The 15364-nt window shown below is 45.0% G+C and overlaps 1 protein-coding gene across 4 annotated transcripts in view; it reads right to left on the bottom strand.

The window, feature by feature from the left end:
• The window catches only part of MAPK4 (mitogen-activated protein kinase 4), a 142246-nt gene extending 127608 nt beyond the window's left edge, over positions 1-14638 (bottom strand). For 3 of the 4 annotated variants that reach the window (XM_027577670.2, XM_027577672.2, XM_027577674.2), the window contains exon 1: positions 14156-14307. Coding sequence is in view for 1 of the 4 variants with exons in the window: in XM_027577673.2 (XP_027433474.2) it covers positions 14576-14617 (42 nt within the window). In the remaining 3 variants the exon portion in view is untranslated. Of the gene's footprint in view, positions 1-14155; positions 14308-14575 lie in introns of those variants that run through there. The other variant, XM_027577673.2, reaches the window with a different exon arrangement.
• Positions 14639-15364: the final 726 nt, after the last annotated feature.

Below are 15364 nucleotides of genomic sequence, written 5' to 3'. Positions count from 1 at the left end.
GAAGTTAAGAGAAGTGGGCCCTGGGTCCTACGTCACTTCAAATTCCCTGTGTAATCCAGAAGAAGTTATTTGATCTTCAGGTTCTTCATTTATAAAACAAGAGAATAAGTCCTCGCAAGGATGGTTTTCTTCTAGGTCAAACATCATGTGGTTCTCATTTGCTTGTGGACAATGACATTAGCGTGGTGGAGGTGGCTAAGCTTATTACTTTGTCTTCCTAAAAATGGGTAACTATTTGGGAGAAAGTACCTTGAGTAACCAATTCCATAAAACAAAGATTAAGTAACTAATAAACACACCTTAATGTGTAATAAACCTAGATGCCATAAGCCTACAGAAAGCGGAGAGATGGCCTATGCTGATAATATTAATGAGGAAAACAACTACACATCTAACCATGATTTCAGAGAAGGAAACAAATGTTATGGCATGAAAACAGAGAGGAGGCAGCCTGGAGCATTTAGGAAAGATTGTCCAGAAGCAACAGTAAAGTTCTTTCTATTAAAGTTTCCAGTAAACTTAGGGTTAAAGGAACAATGAACGTGGCTTCTAGTTCTGAACTTCCCAGGTACGGACAACATGGCCTAAGACAAGCCACCCATCTTCCCCAAGCTCAAGGCTTCCCATCTGCCAAGTGGGAAGCATAATTATGGACGCAATGCACTGAACAGGCCACTGGGAGGCTCAAAGAAGACACCCACATTAAACAAAGCTGGGGAGGATCTAACTTGAGCATGTGTCCCTATCAATTTTGATCTAGTGATTTGTAAAAACCAGAATTTCCACTGAGAAAGGCATCTGGAGATAAAATTCAGAGCTGATGGGATCTCCCACAGTGGCTTCTTTCCTTGCTCTTATCTTCTTAATTTTCCCTTTATTTACTTATTAAATAAAAATATGTGCTTCTTTTTTAAATAGTATAAAAAGGTACAAAATAAAAATAAAAAAATCCTTTCCCTCACCCCCACAATCCCCAGTTGCTTTTACTTTACCATTACTAACAATGGCTTCTGTGTCCTTCCAGAAAAAAGCTTGTGAGTAGCTCATAATCATAACTGCACACGTACATAGTCCTGTATCTGCCCCCTCTATCTACAGCTAGACACCTTCTTTTCTAGGCATCTGTTACTGGAGAGGAAAGATCTTATTTCAAATAATCTCAGTTTAAGGCAATATAGTTTTAGATTACTGAAATCTGACATTGCTTTTAGTGGTGATAATTAAATAATCATGCTATTATTATTTCTTACCAATAGGAAAGGGAGGAACAGAACAGGGTTATTTAATATGCTATGGAAGCCAATTCCTGGATTCAGGGGTGTAGAGCAAAACGCTGCATTGTTTGTTGGTTAAATAACAGAAAAGTCAGCCGTTAAAGGACCAATAAACCTTTGGCTCTGTCGATCTGCTTCTGAATAAATTGAATAGAGAAGTCAAGGGATTTTTTTACCTCCTCTTGTTCCATAAATGCATTTCAGGTTCACTTTCAAAAAAAAGTGGGGGGGAGGCTTCAGGATTAACAAATTCACTGAATAACTTTTGAAGAATGAAGGCATACACAAAAATTTAAAAACGAGACTTTAAGCTTTTAACTAAAGTAGTTTAATAAACTAAAAGCATTTTCACGTTGGACACGTACTCCCTGTCATCCTTCATCCAACAAAATTAATAAGGACCTAAATCTTTTTATTTGTCTTTAATCTCCATTCACCTCAAGAATATGGTAAAGTATAGAAAAAATGGGGCCGCCCGGGTGGCTCAGTCGTTAAGCGTCTGCCTTCGGCTCAGGTCATGATCCCAGGGTCCTGGGATCGAGCCCGGCATCGGGCTCCCTGCTCAGCGGGGAGCCTGCTTCTCCCTCTCCCACTTCCCCCTGCTTGTGTTCCCTCTCTCGCTGTGTTTCTCTCTGTCAAATAAATAAATAAAATCTTTTTTAAAAAGATATAGAAAAAATGAAGTTATTTTTTAAATTTTATTATGTTATGCTAATCACCATATATTACATCATTAGTTTTTGATGTAGTGTTCCATGATTCATTGTTTGCGTATAACACCCAGTGATCCATTCAGTACATGCCCTCTTTAATACCCATCACCAGGCTAACCCATTCCCCCACCCCCCAAAATGAATAGTTATTTAGGCCATGACATGCCCAGGACTCTTTACCAGGCATACTCTCACTCACACTGTTAAATAACGGTCTTTCTCCTTACTCTGTACATCCTAAATTTCTCTCTATCATTTTGATGGCACACATTTCACTGGCTTTATTACATAGCGGACGGGTGGGTCATTCAAGCCCTCTTTGGTGTCCTACACGATGGGGATTAAAACTCTGTAATAATTGGTCAAGACATTTTTCCTTTTCTCTCCTCTGATCTGGAAAGCTCAAAGCAGTCCAGTATAGTTACTCTATTGTTACATATTTCTCACCTCCTCTTCTAAAGTGGTTTACTGCAATTATCTCCCCAATTCTCCTCTTTACAAATAAAATCATTTCAGATTTCTGAACTTCTTTGTCCCTTTTTTTCCTATTGAAAGTGCTATAACACTTTATTGTTCTGAGTCCTCTAAAAAGTTCTGAATATTTGGTAAAAAGTGCCATTGCCACCACCTAGAGAAGGCAACATCCTGGTCTCTATGACAAGTACAGAGCTTTGCTCGGCTAACTTTGTCTGAACTCCCTGTGGTTCTCACACATGTTACTGAAATCGTAGCATATTATCTCTTATTAGCAGACAAAATGGTCTCAAAATGGCTGGAAAAAAACTCAAATTCCAATTAATGGGAAATTTGACCACAGAAACATAGAACTGGCCTTGATGGATCTCAAAATAACTATACCTCTCTAGAAAAAACTTTAACAGCCTACGTTGCTGATAAATAAAAGAAACGTAGACTTGTCCCTAAAGTGAATCATGCTGCAGAAATTAATTTACTTCATTTCAGGCTGAAGAGATTTCAGACATCATGGTTCATAAATTCTTATAGCTGGTGGGGCTTTCTAGTAATTCTGCCTCTAAAAATAATCATGGAAGGGTTCACTTTCTGGGAGAATACAAAATTTGCTTGTTCAAAATTAATTAAGTCATTTATCCTTTCTTCCAAAGGCCTCAGTCACAATCCAGAACTACCTGGGAGTAGAACGACAGCTTCATTCCTTTAAGGACAGTTATTAAAGCCCAACCGGAGGATTTCTATTTCTAGCTAAGAGTGGACTAAGTTATATATAATCTTTCCTATGTGTGAAATGTTGTAAGATTAAAATAAAAATAAGCTGGGTAAATCATCATGGAATACCAAAAAAAGCTCCATGGTATACGGTGGTCTCCAAAACGTTGGTGGGGATACGCTCCCACAAAACAAGCCCTTTCCAGAGAGGCAGATCCCTACTGGCCACACCTTCCTTGCTTTCCTTGACAGCTAGCTACACACCTGAGCCGTGACAGCAGACTGTGGTTTCCTGGGCTTATAGCAATCTTCTGAGAAGACAGCTCTGAGGTTCCCAAGAAGAAAGGTACCCCAAAATAAAAATTGAGCCTCCCTCATTTTTTGGCAATGGAGACTCTGATGAGGAAGGTGGCGGAGAGGGGCTTCCCATCATTCTGTGCCTCTATGCCCAACCTTTTCAAACTCAGAAAATGCGTGGTTTTTTTTTCATTGTAAAATTCTCTGGCTTCAGGAGGTTGGGGAAAAACATCTTTGAGAGTTGGAGCAAAGTAGGGGGAAAATACATTTGGCTAGTGATCCTGAGAACACATGGATAAGCATGTGACTTCTAAAAGCCAGGAAGGATTACATAAGCTTCTTTGGAAACATTAGATTCCACAGGAGTCCCCTGGAAAGGCCACCCTGACTCCTGAGCCTCGACACAAATAGTTCAGTCTCTACAAGGACTAGACTTGGCCATGGGGAAAATATTCTGCTTTCCATCTAGAAATGCTGGGGACCAGGTCGAATGGAAGAAATCTTACCTAGCTAAAATACAATCTACTCATTTTCCTTCTTCCCTTCCAGTTGCTGGAAGAGAAAACATTTTCTTCCCTCATCATGCGCCTTGGTCCTAAATTTGCATCTTTCTGCAGGCTTGTACGGACGAGAAGGAAGAAACCAGATGGGAGACGGATGACTGATAGGACTCCAGACGCCCCTCCTGCCGCCGCTCTCTCTGCCAGTCACCTGCCTTATTAGGAAAAGCCTGAGGGATTAGTCTCTTCTGTGTAGGGAAATATACCTACATTTAGCTAGGATGCGGTTTGCAGGAACGGATTCATCCCGACCTCAGCTTTCCAGCTGTGACCAGGATATTGGTAGTGGTGGAGAAAGTTCTCTGGTCATGGGCAAAGGGCAGCAGGTAGATCAGACTCACTTCTGCCTCCTCCAGCAGTGGGGCACTGGGTAATTTGAACCAAACTTCCCAATGAACACAACAAAGAAACCTAGATGAAATATTTTTTTTAATTCTTCCTAAAAAGCACACGAGCTAACATGATGGGGAGGGACTTCAGATGTAAGATCTGGGAGAAGGAGGTCCAGGAATGTGGGCCTGGGTATTAGGGGCTACTTTTACCCAGTCAGATGGTCTGTGAATCCAAAAGAGGAAGTTAGAAGGCCGAGCAGCACTTTTGGCAGCCTCACAGTCAGGGGGCCAGGGCATCCCTAGGGTTAAGGCCTGGTAAACCACTTCACACATATGTCTGGGACCCTAGGAGTAAGAGAAAACAAAAAATAAACCGGTCTGACTTCCTGACATGTGGGTGGCCTAAAAAAAACCTCAAGTCCCCAAACTGATCCAGGATTGCCGGTACCCCAAAAAGCCTGAATAAGCTATTTAAAATCCTCTCTAAAATTCCTGTCATTTGTATCAGCATCACTCAAAGCCTCAAATTATTGCATTTCATCAGTCTTAAATATCACTAATTATAGGATTGCACTACTATTTTAGGTACCAGTGAAAAAGAAAAGAAAAAATGTTAGGTAGCTACTATTCTGGGTACTAATTACAGTACTAAGTACTTAGTACTTAGGACTATAGTACTAAGACTCCGTCAACTGTAAACCACATCTGAATTTCAGAGATTAAAGTGTGGGGAGAAAAAAACTACATCTTAAAATTGATGAGATGAGATATTTATGCAAATATTTTTTCAAAACAATATCTAGCACACATTCAAAGATAATCAGGCACATAGGGAGATATAACATAAATATGGACCAGCCTGACAATCAGAACAAACAACAGACAGAAGAAACAGATGCATAAGTATTCCAGATGGAAAAATTACGACACACAGAATGTAAAACAACTATACTTAGTACACTCACAGAGATACAAATTGGGCTTCAACATTTCAAAACAAGGAAACAGGAACTACATAAAAGTAACAAAGATCTGGGTGCCTGGGTGGCTCAGTCGGTTAAGCGGCTGCCTTCGGCTCAGGTCAGGATCCTGGGGTCCTGGGATCGAGCCCCGCGTCGGGCTCCCTGCTCAGCGGAGAGCCTGCTTCTCCCTCTCTGCCTGCCTCACTGCTTACTTGTGCTCTCTCTCTATCTCTCTGTCAAATAAATAAAATAAAATCTTTAAAAAAAAAAAGTAACAAAGATTTGACAAAGAACTAGAAATTTTAGAATTGAAATTCAGTAACTACAATAGATGGATTTATGGGCAGATTAGATACAGCTGAAGAGACACAGTGTGATTTAGAAGACAGGTCAGAAGCACTATCAGAATGTTGCTGGGAGATATAAAAAGGATGGAAAATATGGAAAAGAGGGTAAGAGATAAAGAAGATACAGTAAGGAAATTTAAGATAGTAAAATGACCTTACAACACAAAGTTCTCCCAGAAATAGGCAAGAGAATTCAGAGGAAGTTGCTAATAACCCTAAGCTCAGCTCCTTCAAAGACCAACTACACCACAGAGGCAGGTCACCTTAGTGAAGATCCACAGATAGTATAACCCTGGTTTAAAAGTTGCAGTGTTGTGATTTCTTAGAAATATGTATTTGGCCATTCAGATGACCAAAATCTATTTCTCACATATATTTGGACTTTGTCCATGTCCATAGTTCCTGGCTCACAGCCCCCCAGATCTAGGAGATTTCCTGAGCAAGAAGAGCAATGGAAACATCTTTTGTCATAATATTTAGTCTCTGTCCTCAGTTCCTGAAATCACTTCAGAGCCAAAAGGTGAAATGGGTATCTTGTTATTCATAGAAAGTCCCACTCCTCACCATAACTGCGTTTATGTTAATCAGGTGACTCCTGGAAAGTACCTAAGGATAGGGCCTGGTTGCCAGGGGAACTAACCATGAATAGAGTGATGGAACTTTCAATCCTACTGCCTGACTTGCGCGAGGAGGGGAGAGGAACCAGAGGTTAAATCAGTTACTAATGGCCAACGATTTAATCAATCATGCCTATGTGATAGAACCTCCATAAAAATCCAAAATGTTGGGGTTCAGAGAGCTCTTGTTTGGGGAACCTGAATGCTTTCTCATACCACTGTGCCTGGCCCCAAACTCCATGTGGACAGAAACTCCTTTGTTTGGGACCTCCCCCTGTGTATCTCTTCATCTGGCTATTGATTCATACTCTTTAATATCCTTTGTAATCTAATGAGTCAACAGGTCTCCTGAGTTCTAAACCACTTTAGCAAATTAACTGAACCCAAGGAATGGGTAGTGGGAATCTCTGCTTTACAAGCCAGTCAGTCAGAAGTAGAGATGACAAGCTGGGCTTGCAACTGGCTTCTGAGGTAGAGGGTAGTCTTGTGAGACTGAGACCTTAACCTGTGGAATCTGATGGCTCACCAGAATTGAGTGGAATTGTAGGACAGTCAGCCGGTGTCCAAGATTTGCTTGAATGTGTGGGGAAAACGGCCCCATGCATTGGAATTGGTGGTCAGAACTCTTTTTAAAGAATAGGCAACTACTCTCTTCATATATGAATGGATATAGTAAAATAGTTCCCACTTCACAAGCTGTTGGAAGTATTGAGAACTAACACCTGAGAAGTACTAAGTAAGTGCTCACTGTACGCTGGTCGATACCAAGGGGATCAAGCTCCCTGTCCACCTAACCTCGTTTCAGGAGCCAAATAAGCAGCTCCACCACTATGAACAGAAAGAGTTTAGCCTAAAACATAGCACTTGACGTGTTGGAACTGTGGAACATTAGCGTTGGACAGAATTCTTCATAGAATATCCAGGAAAGCAGAAGTTTATTGTCTTTCCTTTTTTAAAAAAATGGATTTTACACGTGCAGATCAATTTTTTAAACCACTAACCCCAAATGGAAAAATAGATTAACAAAAGATACAAGGAGGTAACAATCCTAGAGAGAAATGTTTAGCCATATCGGTAACCAAAATGTAAATGAAAGCAATAGTGGCATATTTTCCACCAAATTAGTAATTTTTTAGAAATAAAATACCCTAGAGACACCTGGGAGGCACAGTCAGTTAAGCATCTGACTCTTGGTTTCAGCTGGGTCATGGTCTCAGGATCAAGCCCCAAGTGGGGTGCTACACTGGGTGCAAAGTCTGCTTGGGACTCTCTCTGCCCCTCCCTCCTGTGCTTGCTCTCTCTCACTCCCTCTCAAATAAATAAATCTTTAAAAATAAAATAAAATACCCTGTGCCATCAATGATGTGGTAAAATCATTTCCATTTTTGGAACGCAATTGGTTAACATGGTACATTTCCACTCCTGGTTGAGTAATTTCACTACCTGGAAATGTACACCAAGAAAACAATTCAAATTACAGAAAAAGTATGAACACAAAGTTGTTCACTGCAATGATACAGCAGTGAGAAACTGTGAGCAAACAATGTTCACTAACAACAAAATATTGTGATAAATAAACAGGCTTCCAGAGTACTGAATTATGTAGCCACTAAGTTATGTTTACAAAGAGTCTGTAAAAACATAGAAATTGTCATAATATTAACTGAAAAAAGATATGAATTACAATTATATGTACATTATGATCTCAATTGTGTTTAAAAATTGAGCTGAGAAAAAAACCACTAAAACATAGCAAAATATGATTGGGTCAAAGGATCACGCTGGGATTTTTAATTTTTTTTTTTTGCTACTTCCCATAATGCACATTAGTACTTTTCTAATAGGGAAATAAATGTTTTCATTCTAATTATTTACTATAAAGACAATATCAAAGAGCATTAAAGGAAGTTTTTTTTATTTAAAAAATTTTATTGAGATATAATTGACATATAACATTAGTTTCAGGTGTACAATGTAATGATTCAATATTTGTATATACTGTGAAATGATCACCACAATAAATCTAGTTAACATCCACCACCACACAGTTACAATTTTTTTTGTTTTGTAAGATCTACTCCCTTAACAACTTTCACATATACAATCCAATGTTATTAACTATAGTCACCATTCTATACTTAAGAAGTTTTGTAAAATAATCTCATTCCACCAATCCAACTGTTTCAGGTTTTTCCTGGTTCTTTTCAATACTACTCATATGCACACACACCTTTGGCATAGGTGTAATCAGTGTGAATTAATGATTAGATCTACAGGACTAGATGACCTAGGAACTCTTCTCCTGCCTGGACCTCCCTCCACTAACATGCTCTAGCAACCACACGAAGTCAGAACAATATTCCAGGGACAATGAATGCCAAAGGGGATGGATGGGACAAACTCCTGACCCCTAGCCCAGCACTGGCACTAACTTCTGTGTAACCCTGGCAAGCCACCTAACTTCTCTCAGCCTCAGTTTCCCCATTTATAAAATGGGCCAAGGAGAGCTGCTCACTGGTCCCCAAAATCCCTGGCAGGTTTAATCTCTGTGCTTGTGTGTAGATTTGATCCAAAATCTCCAAACAGATCTTGACTCTTGAAAAACTCTATAAAAATAAAATCCGTTTAAACACAAACGGAGAACTAGCTATTTAAAAAAAAAAAAAATCCCTCCTACAATAAATCTTCTTGTAGAGAGTCTTTTTATTTTTGTTAAATCTAGACATTGACATATTGATAGTTCAATTTCACATGCAGTCAGGCACATTTAAATCCTAAAGCAATAATCGTAGCACTTTCTCTTCCTCATTTAAGGTAGGTTGATTTAGATTAAGGAAAAAGACGTGAATGAAACGTCCGAAATATAGAGGGTTTTTTTGTTTGTTTTATTATCTTAAGTTTTCAAATACTTCAGTTATTTGCCTACCCCTGCCCCACAAAGGCATTTCCTATCTAGCCTGTTGCAATGCAAGGAAAATTCTCGTCCCAGACTTGGGAATTCCAAAACAGAAGTTTGAATCAATGAAATCTTACCGCAAACTTTTCACATACCATTATAATATGCCGAAAAAGAGTTTCGTTCACTTTCTGAATCAGTAACTTGGGCCCTGGGCCAACCTCGCTTCCGATGTGCGTTAAGGTACTTCCATCCACTGGGGGAACTCACACAGCCTCCTGCTAAACTTGAACTAACTTCTCCCCAAGTTCCATCCTACCGCCATGCTGCTGATGCTGATGCTGACCTGGGGTGGCTGAAGCTCTGAAAGTTTCTTTCTGAGGGCATATGGTAACAAAAAAGTACAGGCCACCCTGCATTTAACAATTCTAGTTTGATCCATGCTCTCTATGTAAGTCAAGTCTTCGAGAAGCTTCTCTTAGCTCTTGCCAGTCATGGGGAGAAGAAAGTCTTCACTTTCTTACTCCTGCAGCCACAGCTGTCCTTTCACTCCTCAACTCTTTCCCAGAGGCAGCTTTACTTGAAGCTAACGAAACTGAAACCCCTCTTGCAGGATCCTTCCAATGTCGAAGTAACATTTTCACCTGGTCATTTTGTCTTTTTCTAAAAGAGGACGCCTCAAATTACATAAGCATCTGTCCCACCAGAACTAGATCCTCTCCCCACTTCCCTCCCCACTGCTGCCCACCAGCCACTGCCCAAGCAGCAGCTAGGATGACCCTGTGGGCAATGGTGGTTACCAACGGTGGTTCTGCTGCCCCCACGTCCAGTATGTTCATCAGCCACATGCTAGGGGAAGAACTTGAGATTTTTTTTTTTAATTTTTATTTATTTATTTATTCATTTATTTATTTTTGCCTTAAAAGACTGACTTAACATCATGAGCAGATTAGACTATGCGGAATGACAAAGGATGTTTTACTGATTTATGAAATGATTCATATGGAAAGTTCCACAAAGCTAATTTCACATTTACTAAGTCACCATTATTGAAAAGAACCAAGTGATGTTAAAATAAGGCCTCTCCCAGAAAAGTGGGAAGTTCTATAGAATGGTACATATCCACCAGAACCCGTTAAAACTGGTTCTCAATCAGGGGTGATTTTGTTCCCCAGGGAACATCTGGCAACAACTGGAGACATTTTTGATTGTCACAACTCGGGGTGGGACAGCATGCTACTGGCATGGACTGGGTAGAGGCCAGGGATAGTGATAAATACTCTACAACACAAAGGACAGTCCCCATGACAAAATATTATTCAGCCCACAACATTAATAGCACTCAGGCTGAGAATTCCCTCCTTAGAATAATGAGCATGTGTAGATGGGTAAAGAGGCAAGGATTCTGTTTGGAAAACGATTAACCTTTAAACACCAGAGCAAGTGAAGGTCAGGTTGACAGGTAGCTCAGGCAGAGCTGCAATCTGACTTCAGTCACCCCACTAAGGTAAAAAGCATGGAAGGCTCTGGACTTTCATGGATCACACAGGACTGCAAGGACCCTTGCCAAGAGTGGCTACGTGAGGAGGTAGCAGCATAATTTCCGGAGCACCATGAAGGGCACTTTGCCTCCCCAATTACCTCCAATACCCACTTGTCTGTGCTTGAAATCCTCTCGTGGTGGACAAAACTTTTCATTCCATAATGAGGTTTAAAGTACAAAGACCCCTGGAAAAATGAACAGTGACCTACATTCATATTCAAGAGAAAGTGACTGATGACAGATTGTTTTTCCCCTGAGTTTTCATACAGTGAAAGGCTCTGAGCAGCTCAAAGTGGTGCATGCAGAGGAAGAGAGGACAGGCCCTGAGGAGGGAGGGAAAGGGTGAAGAAATGAGCAATACAGCGTTCAGAGAGAAATGTCATCTCCAGACCATGCCTGAGCCTGCTGGGAGGCAGGGATGCAGAGAGAAAAAAAGAAGTCACATTCTTAGCCTTGAAGAAGATTACAATCAAGTTCAGCTCAGGTGAAAAAACTCCAGGAATGCTTGAAAGAATGGCAGGGATGCAGTGTGGTCCCTGCAGCGAACAGCAGACAAAGGTCCTCACCAGCCCTGGGATCACAGTGAACCTCAAACTGTGCCAGGTGCTCCCCCCCCCCGGCCCCCCACACCTAGCAAAGTCATGGACACAGTAAAATGCTCAGGCAGCAATTCTTTGAATGAATGGAAACTATTCTAGAGCAAGACCTACCCAATTCCTGGTTTGTTTTCCTTCACACCTTTGCTTACACCATTTCTCTCAATTTGGGAGGAAGCCTTGGTTTGAAGTCTTCTCTGCCCATGTGAGTCCTAGTCCATCTCAAGAGGCCAGTTTATGTTCTCTCTGTACATTCCTGATTTCAGCCTCTGTGGGTTCTTCCTCTGCTCCTAAGTATAGGGCCTCCAAGCCATTCACCTAATGTTTACCCTATGTCCTATGTATCTTTTATAATGGGCCTAATTCCAGAAAGGATTTGAGGGGAGCTTTCAAGCTCTTAACAAAAAAATAAGACAGTGTTGTTTAAAAAGAATTTAAGAGGGAAACTGGAGAAAATTTGAGAAGAAAAAGATCACTGTACCAAGAAGCTGGTACATAAAGCAGTTACCAGGAATTACTGGAGGCCAAGGTAAAAAGATAAACACACTAGACATATAGAAGGTGCTCACTGAGAAGAGGGAAGCCACAATTCCATGCCTGCAGGATTTTCTCTGCCAAATTCTAGGAGGAATATGCTCCTGGCTTTTCAAGTCTGCTGCGCAGTCATTTGACGTGTTGATCTCAAGAACTCTGTTAGGTCCTTTAGGACAGAATACATCTTAGATTATATTTCCCTGATAACAGCCTATATTAAACATAAGTGCTCAAATATTTGCTAAAAGACTAATGACCCGCAGGTTGCTCGCCAATCTGGACATTCCAGTGTGTCTCAGGATCCCAAAAGGACCAGAGCAGTAAGTCATCAAATCTCTTAGCAGGAAGGACCATTTGATTCTTCCCCTGAGTTCCTAGCCCACCAAATGATGGGATTTTAAAGATAGGCTCACCCCACCTGCTGTCACCAGTTTGAAACTAGGGGCTGGGAGGTCCTTTCAGGCCCTATCTTCCAGCCTCCCCCCAAGCCCTTCCTGGTTTAGTTGACTGTCCTTTTGTCTGTCTTTCTGTCCACATCACAGATTCCCTTATCCCTTTGAGTGTCAGGGCCTTGCCCTATTAACCTTTAATTCATGGCAGTAATTAGCATGGTGCTTTGCACAAAGGAACTGCCTTCTTCTTCTTCTTCTTCTTCTTTTTTTTTTTCCAGTGTAAGGAAAGTGAATTGGAAAGGGGTCCCAGAGCAGGCCTTTTCATTATTCTGCCTTGCTGCCCTCTGACCCCTCCAGCTACAGCCTAGAACACCAGCTCTTCCTACATCACATGACAAGCAGTCCAGAAAGGTTAAAATGCAAGTTACTAAAGGAACTGAGGACTCGAGGGCCCAAAGACACATTGACTCTCCCTTGTTTCCACATGTCTCCCAAAAGTAGGCTGGGCAATCCTTCAGAAACACACGCAGGCACACACGATAACAAAAAAACCTTTGTACACAAAAGGTGCTCAGTAAATATCTATCAAAATAAGGTCACAGCACACCTACCTTGAATACAGGAAACGCTCAATAAATCTGCTAAATCGGAAAGTTTATAACACATCTACTTTATACGTAGTAGATGCTCAATAATTATCTTTTAAATTAACATGATCGTAGGACTTACTTCTGCCTCGCACATAGTAGGCCCCCTGTAAATGGCTACTAAATCGAACAGTAGTAGACGCCCGCTCAGAGAACCCGGGCAGAGGTGACATCAGTCAGATCCCAGGCAGAGATCCATGAATGGAAATGCGAGTCTCAAGGTAGCGCTTTCGAGAGAGCGGGAGAGGCGCGTGACAGTGCGCGGCCGCGGGGCACAGCGCGCTTTTTCCGGAGCCGCGGACTCCCCGCCCGCTCCCCAGCATTGATTAGCGATCGGGACCCATTCCCCACCCAGGCGCGGGAAACGGCCGCCGCCTCCAACTCTCACTTCGGGGCTGCACCTGGACCTCCCGCATCGGCCCCCTCCCGGGGGCATCCGCCCACTCTGGCTGCTCCTCGGATTCCGGAGAGTTGCGGGCAGAACAAAAGCAAACGCCCCGAGGCTTCCGATTGCTTTTCCGATGGAGAGCAGCCCGGGAAGAGGCTGAAGCCAGCCCGGGACCTGGCTCCGTGGTCAAACCCGATCGGCTGCCGGCAGCCGCCCGCCCTCTCCAACAGAATCAGGCTCGGGATTGCAGAGCCGGGGAAAGCAGCGGGGCTCCCTCCCTCCCCGCCCTCTCAGGCGCCCCGAGCCCCCGCCCTGGGGCCGCGGGAGGGCAGAATGGGCGCCTCGGTCGGGTAGGGGCGCTATATTAACCCCTGAACGAAGCGCAAAGGAGGCTGGAGGGAAAGATGCTAGGGGACTGGGACAGACCCCACAACCAAGATCCGAATTTGAACTCGCAGTGCGAACCGCCCCTCGGCGCCCCCAAACGCGCAGAACTGCCCGCGGGGGTGGGGTCCCCTCAACGGCGCCGGGTCCCTAAAGCCTCCTTCTCTACACACCCCCGCGGGGATGCTCAGCGGCACCCTTCCCATCCGAACCACAGATCCAGCGGCAGCCCCGGCGCGCGGTTGGCCGAGGAAAGGGTTCTAGGGGGCGGCCGCGTCGGTCTCGCGGGAGACACCCCCCGCTCGGAAACCCGCTAGTTTGGTATTTGCTTGGTTTTCCGTTTGGGTTGTTTTTTCTTAAGGTGGGGTGGGGGTGCAGGGAGAGCCGGGAAGTAGCATTTCTTCCTTTCGCCCGGCTTCTCCGGAGCCCGCTGAACTCCGAGAGGGGCGGGCAGCAGCAGAAGAAAGAAAGCGGAGGGGGCCACTTACCCAAAGCAGAGCCCGAGAGCGCGGCGGCCCGGGCGCGAGCGGCGCCTTTGTCTGCGGTCGCGGCGCCGGCGCGCTCGGCCAGGCCGGTCCCAGCCCCGGCGCGCTGCGAGCTCCAGCGGCCGCCCGGACAGCCAGGCTCCGGCTCCGGCTGCGGCTCCGGCTCGGGCTGCGGCTCGGCTCTGGCCCCCGCCCGCACCGCCCCGCGCTCGCCGCCGCCGCGGCTCCGCCCCGAGCCGGGCCCCGCCCCCGGGCCGCCGGGCCCCCACCTGCTGCGGCGGCGGGCGTGGGGGAACCCGGCCTGGGCCGCCAGGGGCGGCCGCGTCGCCCGCGCGTCCAGCTCCCGCCTCCCCAGCTGCCCGGACGGGCGCGCGCGGGGCAGACCGCCCTTCTCCCACGCAGCCCCGGCCGAGGCAACCTCACCTGAGGGGCCCGGCGCCCGCGTTTTCTGTGTGCAGCCGCCATCCCGGGGTAGCCTGGCCTTCCTGCCTGGGCGCACGTTCTCAGGAGTCCTCCATCACCTTAGAAGCCCGTCCTCACTTTTGCCCCGGGGAGGGGACCCGTCGGGCTCTGCCCGGGCGGGAGGGGGCGGCGGGAAGCGAGGTCCTCCCGAGCCCCGGCCGAAACCGGCCCTCGCAGCCCGGTCAGCCCCGCGCCGCTGCAGCGGGCGGCGACCGGGTGGCCGGTTTAGTGCCGTGCCGTCGCCCGCCGTCGCCGGGCAAAGGGAGACCCGGATGGGCGGGAGAAGGAACCCGGCGGAGAGTGGAGAGGGTGCGGGGTGCACGTGCACGGGTCCAGAGCCTGCCCTGGGTTCAGAGCGGGCCACCTGGACTGTGGACCTGTGCTCACTTGCAGGGCCGGGATGAAGGTAACAGAAGGGAACCAGACTTTGGAAGCCAGGGGGAAGGAAAGGAGAAGCCACCAGACCCATACATAACACTGGTAATAACTGGTGTTTAGATGGCGCCTTCCGGCAAATCCAAAGTGGTCCACCCCGATTAGGTGGGTCACTTAATGGCATTCGCCCCAGTGGAATGGCTGAGGAGCCACTTTTCTAGGCAGAGAAAAATATGATAACCTGAATAGTGTATAATGAGGTCACTAGCAGCTTTAGCTGCCCATGGGCCCTCCCTTCTCCCAACTCCCAAGGCATTCCGAGGAAGAATCTTACTTCGACGCTTCACAGGGTCCGCTGTATCCTATGGTTATTTC

This window comes from Zalophus californianus, chromosome 14, assembly GCF_009762305.2.
Source record: "Zalophus californianus isolate mZalCal1 chromosome 14, mZalCal1.pri.v2, whole genome shotgun sequence".
Classification (NCBI taxonomy): Eukaryota; Metazoa; Chordata; class Mammalia; order Carnivora; family Otariidae; genus Zalophus; species Zalophus californianus.
Note: the sequence above shows the minus strand (reverse complement) of the source record. Positions and strands in the feature narration are given on the sequence as shown.